Below are 20,475 nucleotides of genomic sequence, written 5' to 3'. Positions count from 1 at the left end.
TTGGGTGTATCAAACTTATTACCTGTTACCAATAGCCTCCCTTATTATAGAAACTGCTATGTTTTTGAAGAAGTCTGCAGATTCATCGCATCTTAGAAGGGATACCTGACTGAGTGTGTCAAAAGGTGTTTGATGCAGTAACCTATCAATGGTGGAGAACACACTATTTTCCACTATTCTCCACTATTTTCAGCAATTACCTTAGAGAAGTGGATCCTACACTCATTCCGAATAGCTCTATTATAATTTGCTATTTTTTCTTTTAGAATGACATGGTGAACCTGTAACTTTTTTCTCCATGTTCTCTCAGCTTTTCTACAGGATCTTTTTAGGTTATGGATATTTTCGTTCCAAGGAGTCAGTTTGCTACATGGCCTTTTATAGTCTTTAAGGGTGCCACTCTGTCAACCTAGTTCACTATTGAAAGCCTCTACCATTTGGTCAATAGGATGATTTAAAATATTTAGAGTCTGCAGAAGCTATGAACTGCTGTTCTGCTGTAACATCCAAGAATCGTGATTTAATTGTAATTACGGGATGAATTTAGTGATTTTTTTTTAATGAAGTATTTAGTACGACATTAAAAGATACACAATAATGATCAGACATATTTATATTGTTTACTGATAAGTCAGTGACTCCTTGTCCAAAGATGCAAGTTGTTCCATTAAAGCAGCACAATGTTGCAAGTCCTTCGGCTCCATGACAAAAGCACATGCAGCATGTACAGGACTCAAGCCATGAGAAGTATTTACAACAACAAGGTAAAATATAAAGATTTCGCGACTCTATACTAGGAGGAGCTAGAGTCGTCAAAAATACCTGAAACTACATTGGATGCCTTTAACGTCTAACCAAAAAGGACAAAAAAATACTGTGGTAAAGAATTGTGTCTTAAATGAAACATGAAATCTTAAAAGGATCATGCTTCATGCTTAGTCTGCATTGCTTCAATCATTTTACCAGTCATGCTTCAGTCCCAAATCTAGTCATGCTTGGTGGAAGGAGATGAGAGTAAAGTCTGGATTTGTGCCAGCAGGTTGGCATTCCTTCTCTTTGTGTTTGTTCTCAGAGAACAAAGGAGGCAACACACAAAAGATCATCAGAGGACAAGATCAAAGATCAAAATTATAAGAGTTAACCCTTTCTATGCCAGTAACTATTTGGACTGTGTCAACCTCACAATATATGTTTGTAGTGGCCGTTTGTTAACAAAATAAAATTAAACTTAAATCAAACGACAACTTCTGGCACCCTGGGCAGGTAATGAACGCAGGCAAGAAATAACATCAATTCCAGGCTGGATTCGGGGTTTTGGCTGGTTTATTTAGTTCCAGCTGCAGCAAACAATACACAGCTCTCGCGCTGGTAAAAAACCATGTGCCCACCACCCAGGTGCATACAGGCCTCCTGCTACTTCCTACCTATATTCACCTTTACCTGTGCCCACTAATGTGATGTCATCGTAATTGATTAGGCCGCCATATTGGATTTAATCAAAAACACCTAAACGTTTTCACAGGTCACAAAGTTTGTCCGATTTTCACGAAACTTGGTGCAGATGATCTTTAGATCAAGCCTCATAAAAGTTATCCCTTTTCGTCTTCAAATCTAAAACCGTTCGCCCGAAACAGCCAATTAAAATTGTCGGCAAAGCCACCAAACAGGAAGTGAAGTGATATCTCGGCAAGGTTTTCTCGTATCAAGACTAAACTTACCACATGTGCTCAGGACCCAATAAGGAGGAGGCTCAAGAAATTTGGTACATTTTGACCACTGTGTGGCGCTATAATCACAGGAAGTAGGCTCATATCTCAGCAATGCTTACACATATTGTTGGTTACTAATAATATGGTTGCTAGGGTCGATATGGTGGTTGCTATGCTAAACATAGCGGTTGCTATGGTAGTGGTGGCTAGGTTGTTGCTAGAGTAACTGAGAAGTTTGTTATGGTGTTGCTAGGGTAGATATAGTGGGGGTTATGCTAAAAAAACAGTTGTTATATTGGTTGCTATATATTTTCTGAAAGCCCATAGCCTCTAGATGGGGTGCTATAATTATCAACACTTTCACCACTTTAAACCAAACTTGGTATGTGGACTTAGGAGTACATCTTGAGGACACACAATAACCTTCGAATCCAGTCCAGTCCAATTCAAACAAGTCCAATCCAATCCAATCTAGCACAACACAGTCAAGTCCAGTCCAATCCAATCCAATCCAATCCCAAATCCTGCTTAACTGCTTGGCCCCCTCATTGCTGCTTGCAGCTATATTTTATGTAGGGATGGTCCTGCAATCTTTTCTAAACATATCTTAAATTATTCCCATCTACTTATGTTTTCAGTTCCTTGCTCCTGATATCCTGATGTAGAGGTTGCATTTCATTTCATTATATAACTCCAACAGAACACCTACACAAAGGAGCTGTTAAAGTGGTGTCCTGCTACAAACAACAAGACAGCCAGCATGTAAACAAGACCTTGTTTGTCCACTTCCTGAAGGGGCTGAAGCATGCTGGCCTTGACACTTTGGTAATTGAGATGGTTACTAGGGTCGATATGGTGGTTGCTATGCTAGGGTAACTGAGAAGTTTGTTATGGTGTTGCTAGGGTCGATATAGTGGGGGTTATGCTAAAAAAACAGTTGCTATGCTGGTTGCAAGGTTAATCATGTTGGTTGCAATGGTGGTTGCTAGGTTGACATTGTGGTAGTAGTTGTTAGGTTGTTGGTAGGGTAATTAACCACCTAAACCATATATTTTCTGAAAACCCATAGCCTCTAGATGTCAATTAATATGAATCAAGACATGTCCCACCTACCTACGTACTTTGGTGTATCATAAGGCGTACATACAGTAGGCCCATATTGTAGATCGAGAAACAAATTTTTCAGTTGATACATTTTGACCTACACTGTTAAGGGACAGCTGAATTGACCACGTAAACCATATATTTTCTGAAAGCCTATAGCCTGTAGATGTCAATTAATATGAATTAAGACATGTCCCACATTCCTACTTACTTTGGTGCATCATATAGGCTTAAGCAATACTGCTATTTTTGGTCTTAGACTATAAAAATCCATAATCACATTAAAAACGCTAACTGGTTACAATTGTTTTTGAGAGGGAATTTATTTTTTACTATTCTATTGTCATCCTTGTTTGTGACTTGAGTACTTCATTATCCCCTTTATGTGTCAATGTACAATGTACATTAAAGCATCTTTGATAGAAAAGGACCCTCACTGATTTTTTTCCATGTTAATAATTACTTGAAAATATACAATTGTCTTTCACTTGTACTGGTTCTATATGTTCTGACCACTGACTGACTGCACCCTGATTATAATCAGCAAGGTCAAGGCTTAAATTAGTCTCAGATAAGTCTGTTTTTATCCCATGCATTATATGTGCTAATGTTGTGAAGTAATTGGTGTGACCCTACAAAGGCCTGTCTGACCTATGACCTATTAACCTAGGCTTAGTAAATATGAGATCGGAGTTAAATTACCAGGGGGTCAAGAGAGTGCAGATTAGCTTCGGCATGTTAGCATACGCCATAGCAAGTATGGCGCCGCATGGAGCATTTGGAACCAGCTCCGTGCACGAAAGTCCGTGTTGGGCACGAGCTCTCATGTAACATCCTTGGATGACACAAAATATACGTGTGAAATGGAATCAACCCTCACATATTCACTGACTGTAGCAACCCCTACAAATCCTTTTTTTTATTATCTTTGGCTCCGCCTCCTGGCAACACACAAGCAGCTAGAGGTCTCAAATTTCTAGTTTTAACCCCCTTATCAATATATGTGTCACATGTTGGTATTAGTTGATAATAACTGGTGTAACCCTGTCAAGGCCTGTCTAACCTATGCAAATCAAGGACATCTGAACAGCATTTGTATCTTGCATACCTCCTAGACTGATTACATTTTGCAATTGACATCTGTATATGACACAAAATTTGAGTGTGTAGTAAAATCGGATCTCACATATTCACAGACTCTATAGCGCCCCCTAGAAATCCAATATTTCCTATATTTGGCTCCGCCTCCTGGCAACACACAAGCCATTAAGATGTCCCAAATTTGTCAAACTAGTTTGTTATCATCCCGTGTATCACATTGCAACCAACATGATTAACCTTGCAACCAGCATAGCAACTGTTTTTTTAGCATAACCCCCACTATATCGACCCTAGCAACACCATAACAAACTTCTCAGTTACCCTAGCATAGCAACCACCATATCGACCCTAGTAGATAGAGATAGATAGATAAATACTTTATTGATTTATTGATTTTTTGATTTATTAGTAACCATCTCAATTACCCTAGTAACAATCTAGTAACCACTTTGATATTGTCAACCAACATGACTACCCTAGCAACCATCTCAATTACCCTAGCAACCACTTTATTTACCATAGCAACCACCATATCTACCCTAGCAACCTTCTCGGTTACCCTATCAACAACCTAGCAACCACCACTACAATGCCAACCTAGCAACCACTTTGATATTGTCAACCAACATGACTACCCTAGCAATCATCTCAATTACCCTAGCAACCAGCATAACAACCACTTAATTTAGCATGCAACCACCATATCTACCATAGCAACCTTATCAGTTACCCTATTAACAACCTAGCAACCACCACTGAAATGCCAATCTAGCAACCATCATAGCAACCAACATAATTACCCTAGAAACCTGCATAGATCATACAAAACCTTACCATAGAACTCAGGTTGAGGTCTCGGGTGATCCTCATTGCAGAAGCAGCCGTAGACTCCATCTTTTTGGCAACACCACTCCTCCTCAGTGCAGTCTAGCTCTTTACAAGGGTCAACTACAGCTGTTGAAAAACACATGATGACTCTATATGTAGCTTAAGTGTAGAATTATTACACGAAGACTTAGGCAGAAACAGGTGGATTTGGATCATAATTTCTATCATAAGGTCCCCCTGTGGTATGTATGGATGAAGCACATAAACACTCAATAATGATAGGAAAGAAAGTTGCCATAAGCTGGTATTGCATCTCGGCATCTCGTCAGGTTATTTACCCACACAAATTTAAGTGGTTCTCTTTTTTTCCCCAAATAACTGCTATCCTAAACCTAATCCTATTTGACATATGGGTTTATATTATGCCAGTTCTATCATTCTATCTAGTATTATGACAGTTCTATCATTATCCATGTTTATATATATATATATATATATATTATATATATATAATATATTTAGCTGTATTGATATATATTATATATGTATTTATAACTGAGAAAGCAAAAACTGTTTTTACTACTGAGTTATTTACATTGAAGGCCTTATTTTTTTCCTTATTTTTTACATTAGCTTATTTGGCATTATATATTGTTTCACTAACTAACATTACTTTGTAGAAAGTAAAATTAAATTGATACAAATGTTTATAAACTGGGAAATATCCATTGGGGGGGAATACTTTTTAAAGGCACTGTAGATCAGAATATTCACTGTGTGTAACATAATACTTCATATTAGATGAGGCTGTTTCAGTGAGGCAGGCAGTGATAATGTGGACTTGATGTACTTACAGCAATGCAGTGCAGAACGCCATTCTGGTGTTTGAAGCCCCAGCACATTGCAAGCTGTCTCATAGGCCTCCACTGCTGAGCACAGCATGCCATTGGCTGGTGTGTAGGCACAGAGATTGTACACACAGGAGGTGAAGTACGCCTGTGGGTCAACATGCAGGTGGCACTGCTGGAATGGGCCACTGCTGTTGGTGATGATGCTGCACAGATCTGTGTATTCTGCTTCAAATACACACGTGTCGTCTCCAATTCGGTCACTGGCTCCACATCTGGGGAGGACGAGGAGAAAGAAATAAGTATCAGACGTGTTGCGTGAGTGAATTTTAAGGCAGTGCAATTATGGAACATAACAGATCAGAATTTTACCAGGATTTCTTACTTCTACATCGTTAACTGATCAATAGGGCAGTGTACCAAGCAGCTGACACATTCTACACATTTCTGAGCATGCAGATAATCTAGTCCATGTCGTTTGGAAATGTCACCTAATGTATCTTGTGTCTTTTACAATAATCCCAACTCACCCAGGACTGCTTGCATCTGATTTCCAACTTTCACTGAATTCCCTGTCAGTCTGAGCCAGAGTGCCATTGGGCAGAACTTTGTCGTCTGCTGGGTTGCCATTGTGATTGCCACACATTCCACACACAGATTGGTCATAATCTGGACTCAGTCTGACTAGAAGTCTACTACGACCATCAAACTGGACCACCAGCTCTCCTGAGGCATTCACAACCACAAATCCAGACTCTCGAGTCAACTGTGCCAGGGAGCCAACGTGAATGCTGTTTGCATTGTTATCTTGACCATCAATCTGCAAAAAACAGAAGACAGCTACAGGAGGTGGGACAGACATGTTTACATACTGAATACAAAAACATGTCCTCACTGACTTGACCCTTTAGTGCCCAAACAGAGAAGGTCCACAGTTTGGAGGTACCTTGACTCTCCTGTTCTGTCCAATGCTGATGTGGCTTTGAACTCCTCCCTGAGAGAGCCACACATCCACAGTGGACACAAAAGACACAATTACGTTGCCATGGTAACTGTTAGCGGCTACTATGCGGAAGGTCAAGGCATCATCACTCATGTTGCCACAGGTGTGGGTAATCTCATAAGCACAGGTGCCCTGGAAATAGATATTTGAAATATGTTTAAAACTGGTGTTGAGTTGGTGGAAACATCTTCTCCAGGATTTAAGATCTCACTTTCGGTTTCATTTTTAGATTTCCGTACTGTCTGTCCTACCTGAAAGTGAGCCACAGCCCCATCAAAGGTTAAGTAGTAGGGGTCTCCCCAGACCGTGCAGGCTGACAGGCGACCATAGCAACCCCGGCGGCCATCTTTGACAGAGCATTCCTGACTTGGGGGGCAAGAGGACTGGATACAGCGAAGGTCATTGGGGGCAAAACACTTACAACGCTGTGAACAGTCTTGTGTCCAGAACTGTTCCCCGATCTAACAAACACAAATAACACTGAGATTTAATTTACTTGCTAATGGTTATGAGTGAATAAAATCACTGTGTGAGACACGTCATCCTCTTGGTCAAATTCTGCTTACATCAAAGTAGAAGCCGTCATAAAGACAGCCACACTGCTCCACAGGCACACAGCGCCCCCCGCTCCTCACAAATCCATCATCGCAGAAACAGCCCTCAGCACACGTCCTGTCACAGCTGGCATCAATGCTGCTGGCACAGGTGTGCCCACACTCTGTGCCACACAGATCGTAGTGGCTGTTTTCTGGACACTCCATTTCTGTTGACAGGGGTATGGTTTTATTACTTTTCAGACATTTCAATCAACCAAAAGAATCAAACCACAAAAGTAATGAGTGTAAATCAGGTCCTGGAAACTTACGGCAGGTGGAGTTTTGTCTCCAGGGGTAGACAATGACATTTTTCTCTTGGCATGCGCTGACATATGCTTCCATTGCACGGCAGAGGACTTCGCTTCTGTCACCAGACAAGCACACGTCAAAGACACAGTCGTTGAAGAATGGCTGGGGGTCCACATCGGAATGGCAGAAGCTCAGTGGTCCATTGCTAGCTCTGAGTAGCTCACACATGGCACGGGCTCTCCAGTCGTCTCGACACACTGGGCAGGAGTTTCCACATCTTCCTGTACAGGGAATGCCGTCATCAACCTTCCAGTAGTCTCCAAACTCAGAGACAGAGAGGGCAACAGAGCCTGAACTGCCGTTATGGACCGTAAAGTCATCACCCTGGAAGCCGTTGAAGTTGCCACACAAGCCGCATGTAGCTCCACTGTAGTTGGATGGTACTGTGATGTCCAACACCCACTGGCCGTCATAACTGACAGTTAGACCAAAGTCTGTTTTCACAAATGTGTGAAGCCCGTTGGCATACACTGACACTCTTCCCTGATCAAGAACGATTGGCAAGTTTCTTGTCTCGCCATTCACCTGAAGTCAGAGTTATCTTTTGTGAGACAGGATTTTAAGTAAATTCTATGTATTTCTTTTCATTTTCTGTCTTTAAAATTTTACTTGAAAAGAGTTAAATACCAAAGAGATGCTGGTGGTAAATTACAAAGCAAGCAGAGAATCTATTGTTCCACTGGGCTTACTTATATACTGAATTTGATCCTTACCTGTACAGTCCCCTGGTTGTATTTTGAGATGTACACGAGATGTCCAGACACATTGACATAAACAGCCACAGTGATGGAGACCTGCAGACCATTCCATGCCTCATTCCTGGCCTCCACCTGAAAGTGAGGTAGGCCTTGTGTTTCATTGCACACTGATGCCAGGACGTAACGACAAGTGCCCTGGAAGTCAAAGGTGCGTCTGTCAAAGGAGGTGTAGTGTGGGTCTCCAGAGGCCGAGCAGGTGGCCTCAGGTTTGGGATGGCAGCCATACTGTCCATCCACAACTCCACAAGACTCCTGAGCACTACAAGAAGAGGCGGTGCAATGCGACTGCCCAGTAATGCCATTACACTGGCACAGGAACTGGCACTCCTCGCCGTACCAGTAGCGCTCTCCACTCTGTCTGTAACGCCCGCCGTGGTGGCAGCCACAACCCGTGGGGGGCACACAGCGATCCCCACTCAGGAGGAACCCGTCATTACACTGGCACCCCTCCTGGCACTGCTGGGTACACAGGAAGGGGAAAGACAGGCTTGGGCAGGAAGCTGGGCAGGACGTACCACACAGCTCATAATGGCTGTTAGTTGGGCAAGTTGCCTCTATAAAAAGGAATGACAGGTCAGTTCCATTTCAAACAGTTTCTTTTCCCATATATTTATTATAATATGTCATCACACTTACCACAGTTATTGATGTTCCTCCATTCCCCTACTGTGATGCCACTCTGTTGGCAAAGCAGGGCGTAGCCACGCAGTGCCTCACACAGTCCCTCTCGAGCACCTTGGGTCCTCACTAGAGTCTGGACACAGTCTTCAATTCGGCTCCAGGGGTCAAGACTTGCTTGGCACTGGCCAAAAGGCCCATGTCCCCATCCCATAATGCCACAGAGCTCCCTGAACTGGCTGGTGTTCTGGTAGTGTCCAGGTTCCCATACCTGAGGTTCTACACAGTGTGCTGACAGGGAGCCATCTCTCCAGCTGTCCCCAAACTGCTGAGAGTCGTTGAGGGGAATTCCAGTGGGGGAGAGGAAGTCATCACGAAGGTCTCCATTCAGATTTCCACACAGGCCTCCCAGAGTGCCGTTGTAGTTGCCTGGAGCGGTGATGCGGATGACGTGTGGCCAGTCAGCTCTCACCAGCACTCCAAAGTTGGTCTCTATGACAACACCCTTTACACTGCTGTGGTAGATGCTAATATGACCGGGGCTGACGCTGAACGGAAGGCCCACTGTTTGCCCATCCACCTAAAGGAGAACATTAGGTTTATACTTACAGATGTGTATCATGGTATTGGAACTGTAATCAGTAGCTGTATCAGATACACTATTTGGGTATCTCTATTTCTTTTAAGTGGGTAAAAATAGATCCTGTACCTTAGTTATGGCTCCCTCTCCCATCTCCACCGAGACTTGTGTATCTTCTGCTTCAAACTTCAGATGTCTGTCAAAATCTCTTGGGCCTGTGGGAACTTTCTCAACAGTTACTTGAAAGTGAGGTAATTGAGATTGTCCCCTGACCCTAGCCAGCGTCAGACTACATGCACCTGGGTAGTGGAAGGTCTGTCCATCAAAAGTGCGGTAGGACCCAAAGCTCTCCACCCAGCAGGTGGAGAAGCTGACAGGTCTGCAGCCCCGCGCCCCACCGTGGACCCCACACACCTCAAGCTCACTGCAGCTGTGTGCCTGGCAGATCATTGACCCTTGAGTACAGTGGCAACGCCTTCCACAGTCCTGGTCTAGCACCACTGTCTCCCCAGCTGTGTAGTAGCGCTCCTCGAAGGTGCAGCCACAGTCACTGTGCCGAACGCATTCTCCACCGCTTAGGACATAGCCAGCATTGCAGATGCAGCTCTCCTGGCTGGGCAGAGGGCAATTCTGGGGGGCGTTGGGGTTGCTGCAGGTTGCAGGGCATCCAGTTCCTTGAGACTCAAAGTGACTGTTGGCGGGACAGGGGATTTCTGTGGAAGCAAATATGAGTGTATTGAATGCCTGTCAAAACAGCTTTTCCAACATGAATTGTTTACTGGATACAGAAGCAGCACCCACCACAGAATCCCTGGCTTCTCCACTGGCCCAACTGGATGCCCTCTTGTTGGCACTGGGCAGCGTACACATTGAGTGCTTGGCAGAGAATGGGCTGGTAGCCATCGCCCACACACAGATCATACACACAGTTTTCTATAAAGGTCTGTGGAGACAGCCTTGAGTGACAGGAGGCAAACGGACCGACACTGTTGCTTAAGATACCACAGTGGGCTGTGTTTCCATAAAGAGTCCTTTGGCTTTGGGTACAGGCAGCACAAGCAAGTCCTGCACATCGCACGTCCTGGCAGCCAGGGTCAGTGTCCCCTTCTGCCTTCCAGCTGTTAGCAAACTCCACGTCTGAGCTCACAAGCTGCCCACCGCGGGTTCGGAAGTCATCGTTAGGTTGGAAGTTGAAGTTGCCACAAAGGCCACAGGTTGCATTCTGGTACTCATAGGGTACTGAGATCCTGACATAGTGATTGGCATCGTAGGTGACCAGCAGGCCAAAGTCTGTACTGACAGCCACAGAGAAACCTGATTGGTAGACTTGGATGGACCCGTGTCGGAGGGTAAATGGGGTCGTTAGAAAGCTACCATTCACCTGAAGGAAGGAGATTGCTAACATAAACACTGGGCCAATTGGAGAATAACAGTTTGAACTTTGTTTGAAAATTGTGAATTTGATGCCTGGGAACATTTTCATTTACACTTTACTTGACAGTATCGACACAAGAGTGAATGACACTGTCATGAACGTGTCATAAACAAGTCATAAACTTTCATGACATAATGCTTCTGTTATTAAGTGACATTTGTTTTTTGTCATAACAAGTTAGGGTTAGAATTAGTGTTAGGATTAGAGGTTAGGATTAGGGTTAGGGTTTATGGGTCATGACAGCGTCATGTCACTCTTATGTCGATACTGTCAAGTAAAGTGTTACCACATTTTCTTTGTTCTGGTATTCTTGTTGTGCTTACCATTGCTTGGTACTGATTGCCTTTGACAAGTTCAATTTCCTCATCATAAACCCACACTCTTACAAGACGGGTCCAAGACACATGTGTGCTGCCCCGATGTTCATTCTTCCCTTCAATCCGGTAGTACGGCAGTCCATTGCCACAAGCCTAGCAAACATTTCAGTGAAAATATTAAGTCTTAAGCCCCCAAACAAACATCTCAACAAAGAAACGTAATACACCCATATGTTTAGAGGCAATAAAAGTGTAATACCTCTGAGAGGACGTATGTGCAGGTTCCCTGGAAGTGAAAGACATTCCCGTCAAAGGTGTAGTAGTGGGGGTCTCCAGAGATGGTGCAGGTGCGGCGCTGAATATTCTGGCAGGAGTACTGGAAGGGTGCTGGACGACACGCCTGGGAGTAGCTGCAGGGCTGCTGCTGGCACTGGAGGAGGCCTCCACTGACGCAGGTGCATCTCTGCTGACAGGTGGCATCTCTCCAGAAAGAGTCCCCTACCTGCACAGGTAAACCTAAGAGACGTCTCTGCATTAGTTTTGTTAAAGGTCTCATTTTGCATTCTGTGTTGGTCAAAATACCAAAAGGAAGATCCACACAACAATAACATCACAATATCGTTTTCAACTCTGTGCGAAAAAACTTGTTCAAAGTGTCCTGTTTGTGTGCGTTTTGTTTGTTGCGGGCACAATATTGCACAATGGCTTTGCTTTGATATTTTAGTAACAGGTCCTGAGCTTGTGAGACAGAAGCAAACTTTCACACTTTCGTTTTTCAGTTGTTAGTGCAAACTTGGTCCAGGTAGGTCAAATTGAAGTGGTCTTATTGTATATAAGTAAGTACTGTATATATAGTCTTTTGATCCCGTGAGGGATATTTGGTCTCTGCATTTATCCCAATCCGTGAATTAGTGAAACATACTCAGCACACAGTGAACACACAGTGAGGTGAAGCACACACTAATCCCGACGCAGTGACTCTGGCAACTGGCAATTCTCTGGTTACAAGTCCGAAGCGCTAACCATTAGGCCATGGCTGCCCCCAATTGAACAAGCTTCCCTTCTTCATGTCATTAATGGAACAGTTCTGACTGGCTTATTCTCGTCTAACATTTTTCCAGACCTTGGCACCCCATAAAAAACAACTGGCTTTTGCTATTTGAAAATAATGGTAGATTGCAATGATAGATTTTCAAATTACCATTGTATTGGCAGCCTTGTGGTCCATCATCAATACGGAAGGCCCAGCGGCCTGGCATGTTGACATTGCTAGTGTGCCTTAGATTGGTGATGTTGCTCATGAAGGACCCAGGGATTGAGAAATGATGTTCTGAGTTGATGGTGTCATAGCCAGCCTGTTCATCAAGAAGGAAAGAGATGAGGAGAACAGTACACCGATTTAAATGTTTTATTATTCAGGATTCTCATGGGTCTTTTATAGCAGGGGTCCCCAACCTTTTATGTACCATGGACCGGTTTGATTCCCATTTTTTTTTCACGGACCGGCGGGTGGGTGGGAGGGGGGGGGGGTTGGGTGGGGGCGGCGGGGGTTTCGGGGGTTCAATGTTCCATATGTGTTGTGCATGCATTACTTGAAAAGAACTAGCTCCAGTTATGATAAATGGGTTGCGGACCCACTCATTGGTTTGCCGTGGATCTTTGGAGGATGTGAAGTAACGCTCAAACTCATTTGAAAGCGCAACAAGGTGATCGCGCACCAGCTGCAAGAGAAAGGGCCCTGCCTCAGTCTCTCCCAAAACCCCCACTACTGTTTGGAACATATCAAATACACCCCGGTCCACTCGTCGTCCCCACAAATCAAGCTTGGCTTTAAATGCAGCGACTTTATCTGCCAGTTTAAAGACAGTCGTCATTCTCCCCTGGAGTGACAGGTTGAGGTCATTAAACAACCCGAATATGTCACACAGGTAAGCGAGTTTTGACAACCAGTCCTCATCACTAAAATGTACAGCTAACGGTGACTTTTTTTCTGTAAGAATAAGAAATCTCTGCAGCGGCTCTCGCAACTCAAACACTCTGGCCAGTGACCTGCTAAAGATGCTTGTTTTTTGTTGCTCATTCTAGCAGTTTCACTAACTTCATGTGACACTACCGTTCGCCAGGCTGCGCAGCGCTGAAGGCAATATGTAAAGTGTTGAAGGCGGGACAGACAGAGGTAAGAAAATAGGCCTTGCAAAATGCAAACATGCGTGCAATCAAACAACTGCATATAGGCCTATGTCATGTAAAAACGTGACATTATTGCAAATTAAATTGAGTTTAGTTTGCAAGCTTTTTTTTTAAAACTCATGTCGTAGGCTACGGCCCGGTTAGGAATGTCCCGCGACCCGGTGTTTGGGGACCGCTTTTATATCCTTCACCACTTCGAATTTGATGGGGAAAATGACAAAAATAAATGAGGCATTTAAAGGTTTTGAAAATATTTCAATTTGACAGTGCTTGAATTTAGATATTGGTGTTAGAAAAGGCAAAAGATCACATCACAGCACAGTTGACAAATGCTAGGAAGTGTTCACATATTCAAGCTTCTCTCTTTTTTCAGTGGTTACCTGATAGTTATAAAAAATCTCCTGCATTCTAACAATTATCATTAATCATTAACCTTGATTTATGTTCCAAAGTATGGCGTATTGCACTCTTAAATATGACAAAGTTGGGTCTGGAAAGTTAATTGAATTTGATGCTTATGTGGACCCTGTGTGTAACTGTTCTGTTCTAGGTCTTGCCTTTTCTAGAGGTTTTTTGATCTTTGTGAAATTTTTGCATGTGTGGTCTGCTCACCTGAACTAGATGGCGCGTTGAAGCAATGGCACCATAATTCATCAGAGCAAATGAACGTTGACCTCCTGAGATAAGGACCACTTGGAATGAGGTTTCCTTGGATAATGAGACAACAGTAAGATGGTGAAGAGGTTATTGATATCATGAACTAATTACATTTTTCAAATAATTTCAAAGACAGTTCTTTTACAAGTAGGCCTAATGTCCCTTTTATCCTATATGATGAACTGATGACATTTGAAGACCACAATGTATAGGCTAAAAAAGTGCAGGAAAAATACTAACTGTTCCTGACTTGTCATAATATTCCACTTTGTCCCATGTTGCAACAAAGACCCAGGAAGCTGAGAAGCTCAACCCAGGGAAGTACTGGTTAATGTCTGTAGTGGCTTGCTGGAGAACATTGCCACTGGTGTACTGCTGGTAGGATATGTAGCCTCTGCGGGTGTTGTCGATGTCTGTCCAGAATGGGGCAATGATGTTGCGTTGTGCATAAGCAGGAAATTGGTATGGACTCCATCCTCGCCATCCAGAATCAAAAGTGAGAAATCCGTTGTTATTGACCTGAAGTGAAAATTGATTCATCAGTGGAGGAAATTTCAAATGAGGTCCAATAGAAAAATTGTAAGGTTTGCTGGCCTTTTCCGGATTCTTTTCAAATGATTTTCATAGGTCTACCTTAATTGTCCTACAGACTCATAGGTTGACATTTCCATGGAAGCATTTTCACCTTGGATTCCTAATCTGAGCTAATCTGGCAACTAGGCAGACCTGAGATCTGATTTCATCTGCTCTAGCAGTTCAATTCGGCTCCAACTTCATTCAAAAAGATTTCTACGCAGCTGAAAATCGACCGGGCTGATCACCACTGTTTTATGTGATATGGGGTTATGGGCTTTACACAATGACAGACAGAGGAGTACCGTTGAGGCACTTTTGCATCAGTATTAAACAAATTTATTGTATTTAGAATAACAAACATCTTCACTTAAAAATGACTGACAAGAAACATATTTCTGACAGTTTGGCTAAGTTTAAAGTACCAATTTAAGTTTAACTAAGGCACTTGATGATAACACCCCTTGAAAATAAAAAAGATGAACAGTGAAACTGGACAATTGAGAACTGTTTTGAGAAGTAATTCATCACTGAACATATTTACTTACATATATCTGGTTTAATGTCTGCCTGAAATAGTGGAATGATTGTGCTATGCCAACATATGTAGAGCCATCATCAGAACGACTGGTATATGAATCCCCTGCTCCAAATGGGTAAAAAACACCTGGAAGGAGTTGGAAAGTTAGAGATTCATGGTTTCTCAGCTCACCATCTTGTTTGCAGCTGTGTGGTACCGAAATTGACTCATTTATTTAGAAGGATAATTCAGTTGTCCCCACTCTTCCACCTCTTTTATTGACACTGTCTGTAAGTGGCAGGTTAAAGTTGCTGTAAAATGCTGTAATAACCTCAGGCCTATAGGGGGCAGTATCAGGCAGAATAGGTAACAGGGGCTGAGTAAAGCTAATGTGAAGAAGAGAAGGGGGACATCATGGAGATGGGAGCAACACCTTTTCTGACCTTTGTGGTTGTAAACCAAAATGAGGCTACAGGGTACACAAACCATAGGATTGGTATGTTCTATGCATTCGCCAGTAGGTGGCTAAAATGCATTAATGATATAGTCAGTGTACAAGGTGGCCTCATATGGGTTAACATAATGGCCGCCGCCTGAATTAGGTGAATAGTTAGAACAAATTATGGCCCTACTCCTACAACCCGAATTCCGAAAAAGTTGAGACGCTTTGTAAAATGGGAATAAAAAAGACTGCAGTTCAAATACAACACATCAACTGTTGAAGAAAATAAATGTGTTGTGTTTTTTACATTGCTCAAAACCTGTCTACATAATTAAGAATTTACTTCTACCTTGCCAGTTGTGCAAAATGCCAATGCCGTTGGCACTAATGCACCTCCACAATTTTCCAGCCTTTTGTTGCCCTGTCCCAACATGTGTTGCTGGTATCAAATTCAAAATGTGGCTATATTTTCTATGACATGGGCAAATTTCTCCTCTTCAACAGTTGATATGTTGTCTTTGAACTATTCTCAAATAAATACAGGGTTGACATGATTTGTAAATCATAGCATTTTTTTATTCACATTTTACAAAGCATGCCAACTTTTTCGGAATTCGGGTTGTATTTTTTTCCGTTTTGGTGGATAGTTACTGTAATATTCATGGAAGATTTGTGGAAATAAATCATTTCACTTTTTTGACACAATACTACTCGAGTCAGAACATTGCTGAAGAAGTCAGCTCTACACTGTCTGTCACTTAATGTGACTTACCTGCAGGGAGGCTTGCTGTCGTGCCAGTGATGGGTTGGGGGGTTGGTCCTAATGTTAGATCTGGGGCTATCCTGTTTAAATCAGTATCACCAACATCTGGAAAAGGTCAAAGTTGAACATGGACATGAATAAAAAAGCACTGCAGTAAACAGACTCTGGCTATCTCAAGGGTTAACAACTAGTGAATAGTCTCTCACCTGTGCAGTAGGCCAGGTAGCAGGCGAATGGACTAACAAATTCATACACATAGTAATTTCCAGGGCACGCTTTGATTCGAACAGGTGGGTTGGCGAATTTACAGCAGTCATCTGGATTGGATGATCCCCACTTCCAGTGCCCACAGACCTGCCGTGTCACAATACCCTCTCCCACTCGAGGGTGCGTTCCATTTAGCCACAAAGGAGCATGGGCTCCACAGCGGTTCATTAACACACAATACTCTGGCATATGGGCATCAGTTCCCCTGTAAAACATGCGATACCAGCCTTGCCAGCTGAACTGAGTATCACACCTTAAGATGCCGTCGTGGATTGTGTTGTTAGCAGCCCTCCATTCGTCATCCAGCACAGTGTAGGCATGACAAGGGTCAAATGCAGGTCTCAGGGGTACGCTTTGTGAACCTGTGTTTGAAATATTCATACATAGTCATTAGAGAAGTTCTAATGTAAGTAAATATTTGTTTTTTGTAAAAGGAAGACATATGCTTATTGTCACACTTTGGCCATGAAAAATGCACTAACAAACACTTACTTACACTTAAGCAGTACCAGAGTAACTAGTAGTATTGATTCTCCTTAGAATAACATGTACAAATAAATCATATGCAAACAAATGGGAACACAATCAAGATGTGAAAATCGGTTCTGGAATCATAGTTACCAGGCATGCCAGTAGAGGTAGTCATTGGAGATGTAGCAGTCGTTGATATTACTGCTGTTGATGCTGAAGTGGTCATTGCCTCGGTTGTTGTTGGTTCAGGAAATGCTGCCGTAGTTAGCGTTGTACTTGATGGAGATGTTGTAGTCATTGATGGAGATGTTGCCGTCGTTGATGATATTACGGCAGTTGACACAGAAACAGTAGATGTCTCTTCAGTTGGTGTTGTTGGATCTAGAGATGTTTCCGTACTTGTTGGAGATGTTGCAGTTGTTGATGATATTACTGCATTTGACATAGAAGCAGTTGTTGTCTCTTCAGCTGCTGTTGTTGTTGGTTCTGGAGATGTCGGCTTACTACTTGTTGGAGATGTTGCAGTTGTTGATGATATTACTGCATTTGACATAGAAGCAGTTGTTGTCTCTTCAGCTGCTGTTGTTGTTGGTTCTGGAGATGTCGGCTTACTACTTGTTGGAGATGTTGCAGTTGTTGATGATATTACTGCAGTTGTCACAGAGGCAGTTGTTGTCTCTTCAGTTGTTGTTGTTGGCTCTGGAGATGTTGCCGTAGTTACTGTTGTACTCGATGGAGATGTTGCAATCGTTGAGAAACCTACAAAAGTACATATGGCAAATTGTTGCATACTGTTGGGCCATTCCGTGTCAAATCAGACAAAATCCAGGACAATGTTGCAGCACCGATTCCGATTTTCCTCAAAGTTTGTCAACACAATGTTTAGGTTCCAAAACTAAAACCTGTAAAACATTTTTGTTCAATTCTATTGTTTTCATAGTCTTTTTGCCCCTGATTGTTTACACTCTCTAAAAGGCCTGATCGTGGAGGCCATGTTTGGATACTCATATCTTAAAAAGTATTAGACTAACATAGAAATCTCTGCCAGTAAGGTACGTTTGAAACCAGTTTAGAACATTTTCAGAGAGACCCACCCACTTTGCAAGGCGGTGAATTAGAATGTTATGATCAATGGTGTCGAATGCCACACTCAAATCTAGAACAATAAGGATTGAGACTTGGTTTGAGTCAGTAGCCAGTCTAAGATCATTGATTATTTTTACTAGGACCGTTTCTGTGCTGTCTTAAACCTGATTGGAATTTTTCAAGGATACTGTTTTCGTTGAGGAAGGTATTTAGCTGATTACAAACAACTTTTTTAAGTACTTTGCTCAGGAAAGGTAGGTTTGATATAGGCCTGTAGTTACTCAGGATAGTATGGTCGAGATTTTACTTTTTAGGTAAAGGTTTCACAACAGCGGTTATAAAAGCAGTCGGAAATATACCTGTTTCTAATTAGGTATTTATTATCTTGAGAATAAAGAGAGCTAAGCTATCATACGTTTTTGAAGAATCTAGTAGGGATTGGATGTAAAGCACATGTTGAGGAGCCTGTCTGAGTTATAATTTTGCTAAGCTCAGATTGAGTAAAAGTGCTAAAGAATCTTAATTTTGGGGGGCTGTTTTTGGGTGTATCAAACTTATTACCTGTTACCAATAGTCTCCCTTATTATAGAAACTGCTATGTTTGTAGATTCATCGCATCTTAGAAGGGATGCCTGACTGAGTGTGTCAAAAGGTGTTTGATGCAGTAGCCTATCAATGGTGGAGAACACGCTATTTTCCACTATTTTCAGCAATTACCTTAGAAAAGTGGATCCTACACTCATTCCGAATAGCTCTATTATAATTTGCTATTTTTTCTTTTAGAATGACATGGTGAACCTGTAACTTAGTTTTTCTCCATGTTCTCTCAGCTTTTCTACAGGATCTTTTTAGGTTATGGATATTTTCGTTCCAAGGAGTCAGTTTGCTACATGGCCTTTTATAGTCTTTAAGGGTGCCACTCTGTCAAGCAGGACACCTAGTTCACTATTGAAAGCCTCTACCATTTGGCCGCATAGGATCGATTTGACAGCACTCGCAAGTCCGAAGAAGTCACCCTGCTTTGATGCGAGTGTTTTGTCTATTTACATAGGCGTTCATTGGGCTAGCCTACATGGTTTGACATGTGTCTATTACGAGTGTTTTGTCTATTTACATAGGCGTTAATTGGGCTAGCCTACATGGTTTGATATGTGTCTATTACGAGTGTTTTGTCTATTATATGCGTTTATTGGGCTAGCCTACATGGTTTGATATGTGCTGAAGAAGTCCTGTTTGCTGTTGATCTTGCGCTTTGCCTCTTCTATGTTTATTGACAAAGCCATAAATTATGGCCCATACAGCCTACTTCAATGATTGTGTGAATTGATCTGTAGGCTATCCTCTGCTGTTCAGAGCTCCGGAAAGTTCCCAGATATTTTGAAACACCTGTTAGCAATCTCATGGCGGATTATTCTATGGCTACCCGACAACATCTCAGTGCAAATCTCTTAGATGCAGAGTTAAGTTTTAAGCCCCATATCAGTAATTGACAGCCTAATTTAATTTATGCTACTCTAAACCACCTTCAGCAAAACAACTGTATACTACTTACTAGTTACTCAGACAGCCTATTTTAACTCAACAAGATGCAGAAAAACTAATTCACGCCTTTATCACTAGCAGGTTAGACTACTGCAATGCACTTTTCACTGGTCTTCCCAAAAAACATCTAAAGAAATTGGCACTCCTACAGAACTCTGCGGCTAGACTTTTAACTAAGACTAAGAAGAGAGAACACATCACCCCTGTGTTGGCTGAACTGGCTCCCTATTTCCTATAGAATTGATTTTAAGGTTATGTTAATTACTTACAAAGCTCTGAATGGCATAGCACCTTCATTATCTCTGAGCTTTTAATATCTTATCAACCACAAAGGAAACTTAGATCATCCAATTCTAATCTTTTAATCGTACCCAAAGTACTCCACAAGCAAAGTGGAGAAGCTGCTTTTATCCATTATGCCCCCAAACCCTGGAACACCCTGCCTCTGTACATCAAGCAGGCGAGTTCAGTAAATATTTTTAAAAAAGATCTGAAAACCTACCTGTACAGGAAAGCTTTTAGTTAACTCATCTTATCCTGTAGACTACTTTTTCAGATTATTCTACATCTGCTGCTATTGGAGGGCGCAGCCAGCCAGAAGCAGATGGGCTCCCCCTATTAAGTCAGGTTCTGCTCAAGGTTTGTTCCTGGAATATGGGAGTTTTTCCTTGCCACAGTTGCCATATGGCGTGCTTGTGGGGGGTAAGAGGCAGAGCCGGACAGTAACGGAGTACATTTACTTGAGTACAGTACTTGAG

General features: G+C 42.4%; 1 protein-coding gene across 3 annotated transcripts in view; it reads right to left on the bottom strand.

Moving 5' to 3' along the window:
* Positions 1-20,475, bottom strand: part of LOC143101688 (IgGFc-binding protein-like) — a 48,785-nt gene that overhangs the window by 18,762 nt on the left and 9,548 nt on the right. For all 3 annotated transcript variants that reach the window (XM_076264822.1, XM_076264824.1, XM_076264823.1), the window contains 20 exons: positions 17,240-17,848; positions 16,558-16,980; positions 16,361-16,456; positions 15,175-15,293; positions 14,294-14,572; positions 14,009-14,104; positions 12,408-12,561; positions 11,466-11,722; positions 11,213-11,359; positions 10,256-10,835; positions 9,584-10,167; positions 8,893-9,454; positions 8,212-8,810; positions 7,459-8,023; positions 7,160-7,356; positions 6,845-7,054; positions 6,537-6,725; positions 6,121-6,410; positions 5,597-5,865; positions 4,749-4,868 (listed from right to left, as the gene is read on the bottom strand). In XM_076264822.1, coding sequence (XP_076120937.1) covers positions 4,749-4,868; positions 5,597-5,865; positions 6,121-6,410; positions 6,537-6,725; positions 6,845-7,054; positions 7,160-7,356; positions 7,459-8,023; positions 8,212-8,810; positions 8,893-9,454; positions 9,584-10,167; positions 10,256-10,835; positions 11,213-11,359; positions 11,466-11,722; positions 12,408-12,561; positions 14,009-14,104; positions 14,294-14,572; positions 15,175-15,293; positions 16,361-16,456; positions 16,558-16,980; positions 17,240-17,848 — 6,345 coding nt within the window. The remainder of the gene's footprint in view (positions 1-4,748; positions 4,869-5,596; positions 5,866-6,120; positions 6,411-6,536; positions 6,726-6,844; positions 7,055-7,159; positions 7,357-7,458; positions 8,024-8,211; positions 8,811-8,892; positions 9,455-9,583; positions 10,168-10,255; positions 10,836-11,212; positions 11,360-11,465; positions 11,723-12,407; positions 12,562-14,008; positions 14,105-14,293; positions 14,573-15,174; positions 15,294-16,360; positions 16,457-16,557; positions 16,981-17,239; positions 17,849-20,475) is intronic.

The sequence above is a fragment of the Alosa pseudoharengus genome, unplaced genomic scaffold (genome assembly GCF_046254945.1).
Source record: "Alosa pseudoharengus isolate Yale_2024_CS ecotype anadromous, Long Island Sound unplaced genomic scaffold, YU_APseudo_1.1 YU_APseudo_1.1_scf_4, whole genome shotgun sequence".
Classification (NCBI taxonomy): Eukaryota; Metazoa; Chordata; class Actinopteri; order Clupeiformes; family Clupeidae; genus Alosa; species Alosa pseudoharengus.
Note: the sequence above shows the minus strand (reverse complement) of the source record. Positions and strands in the feature narration are given on the sequence as shown.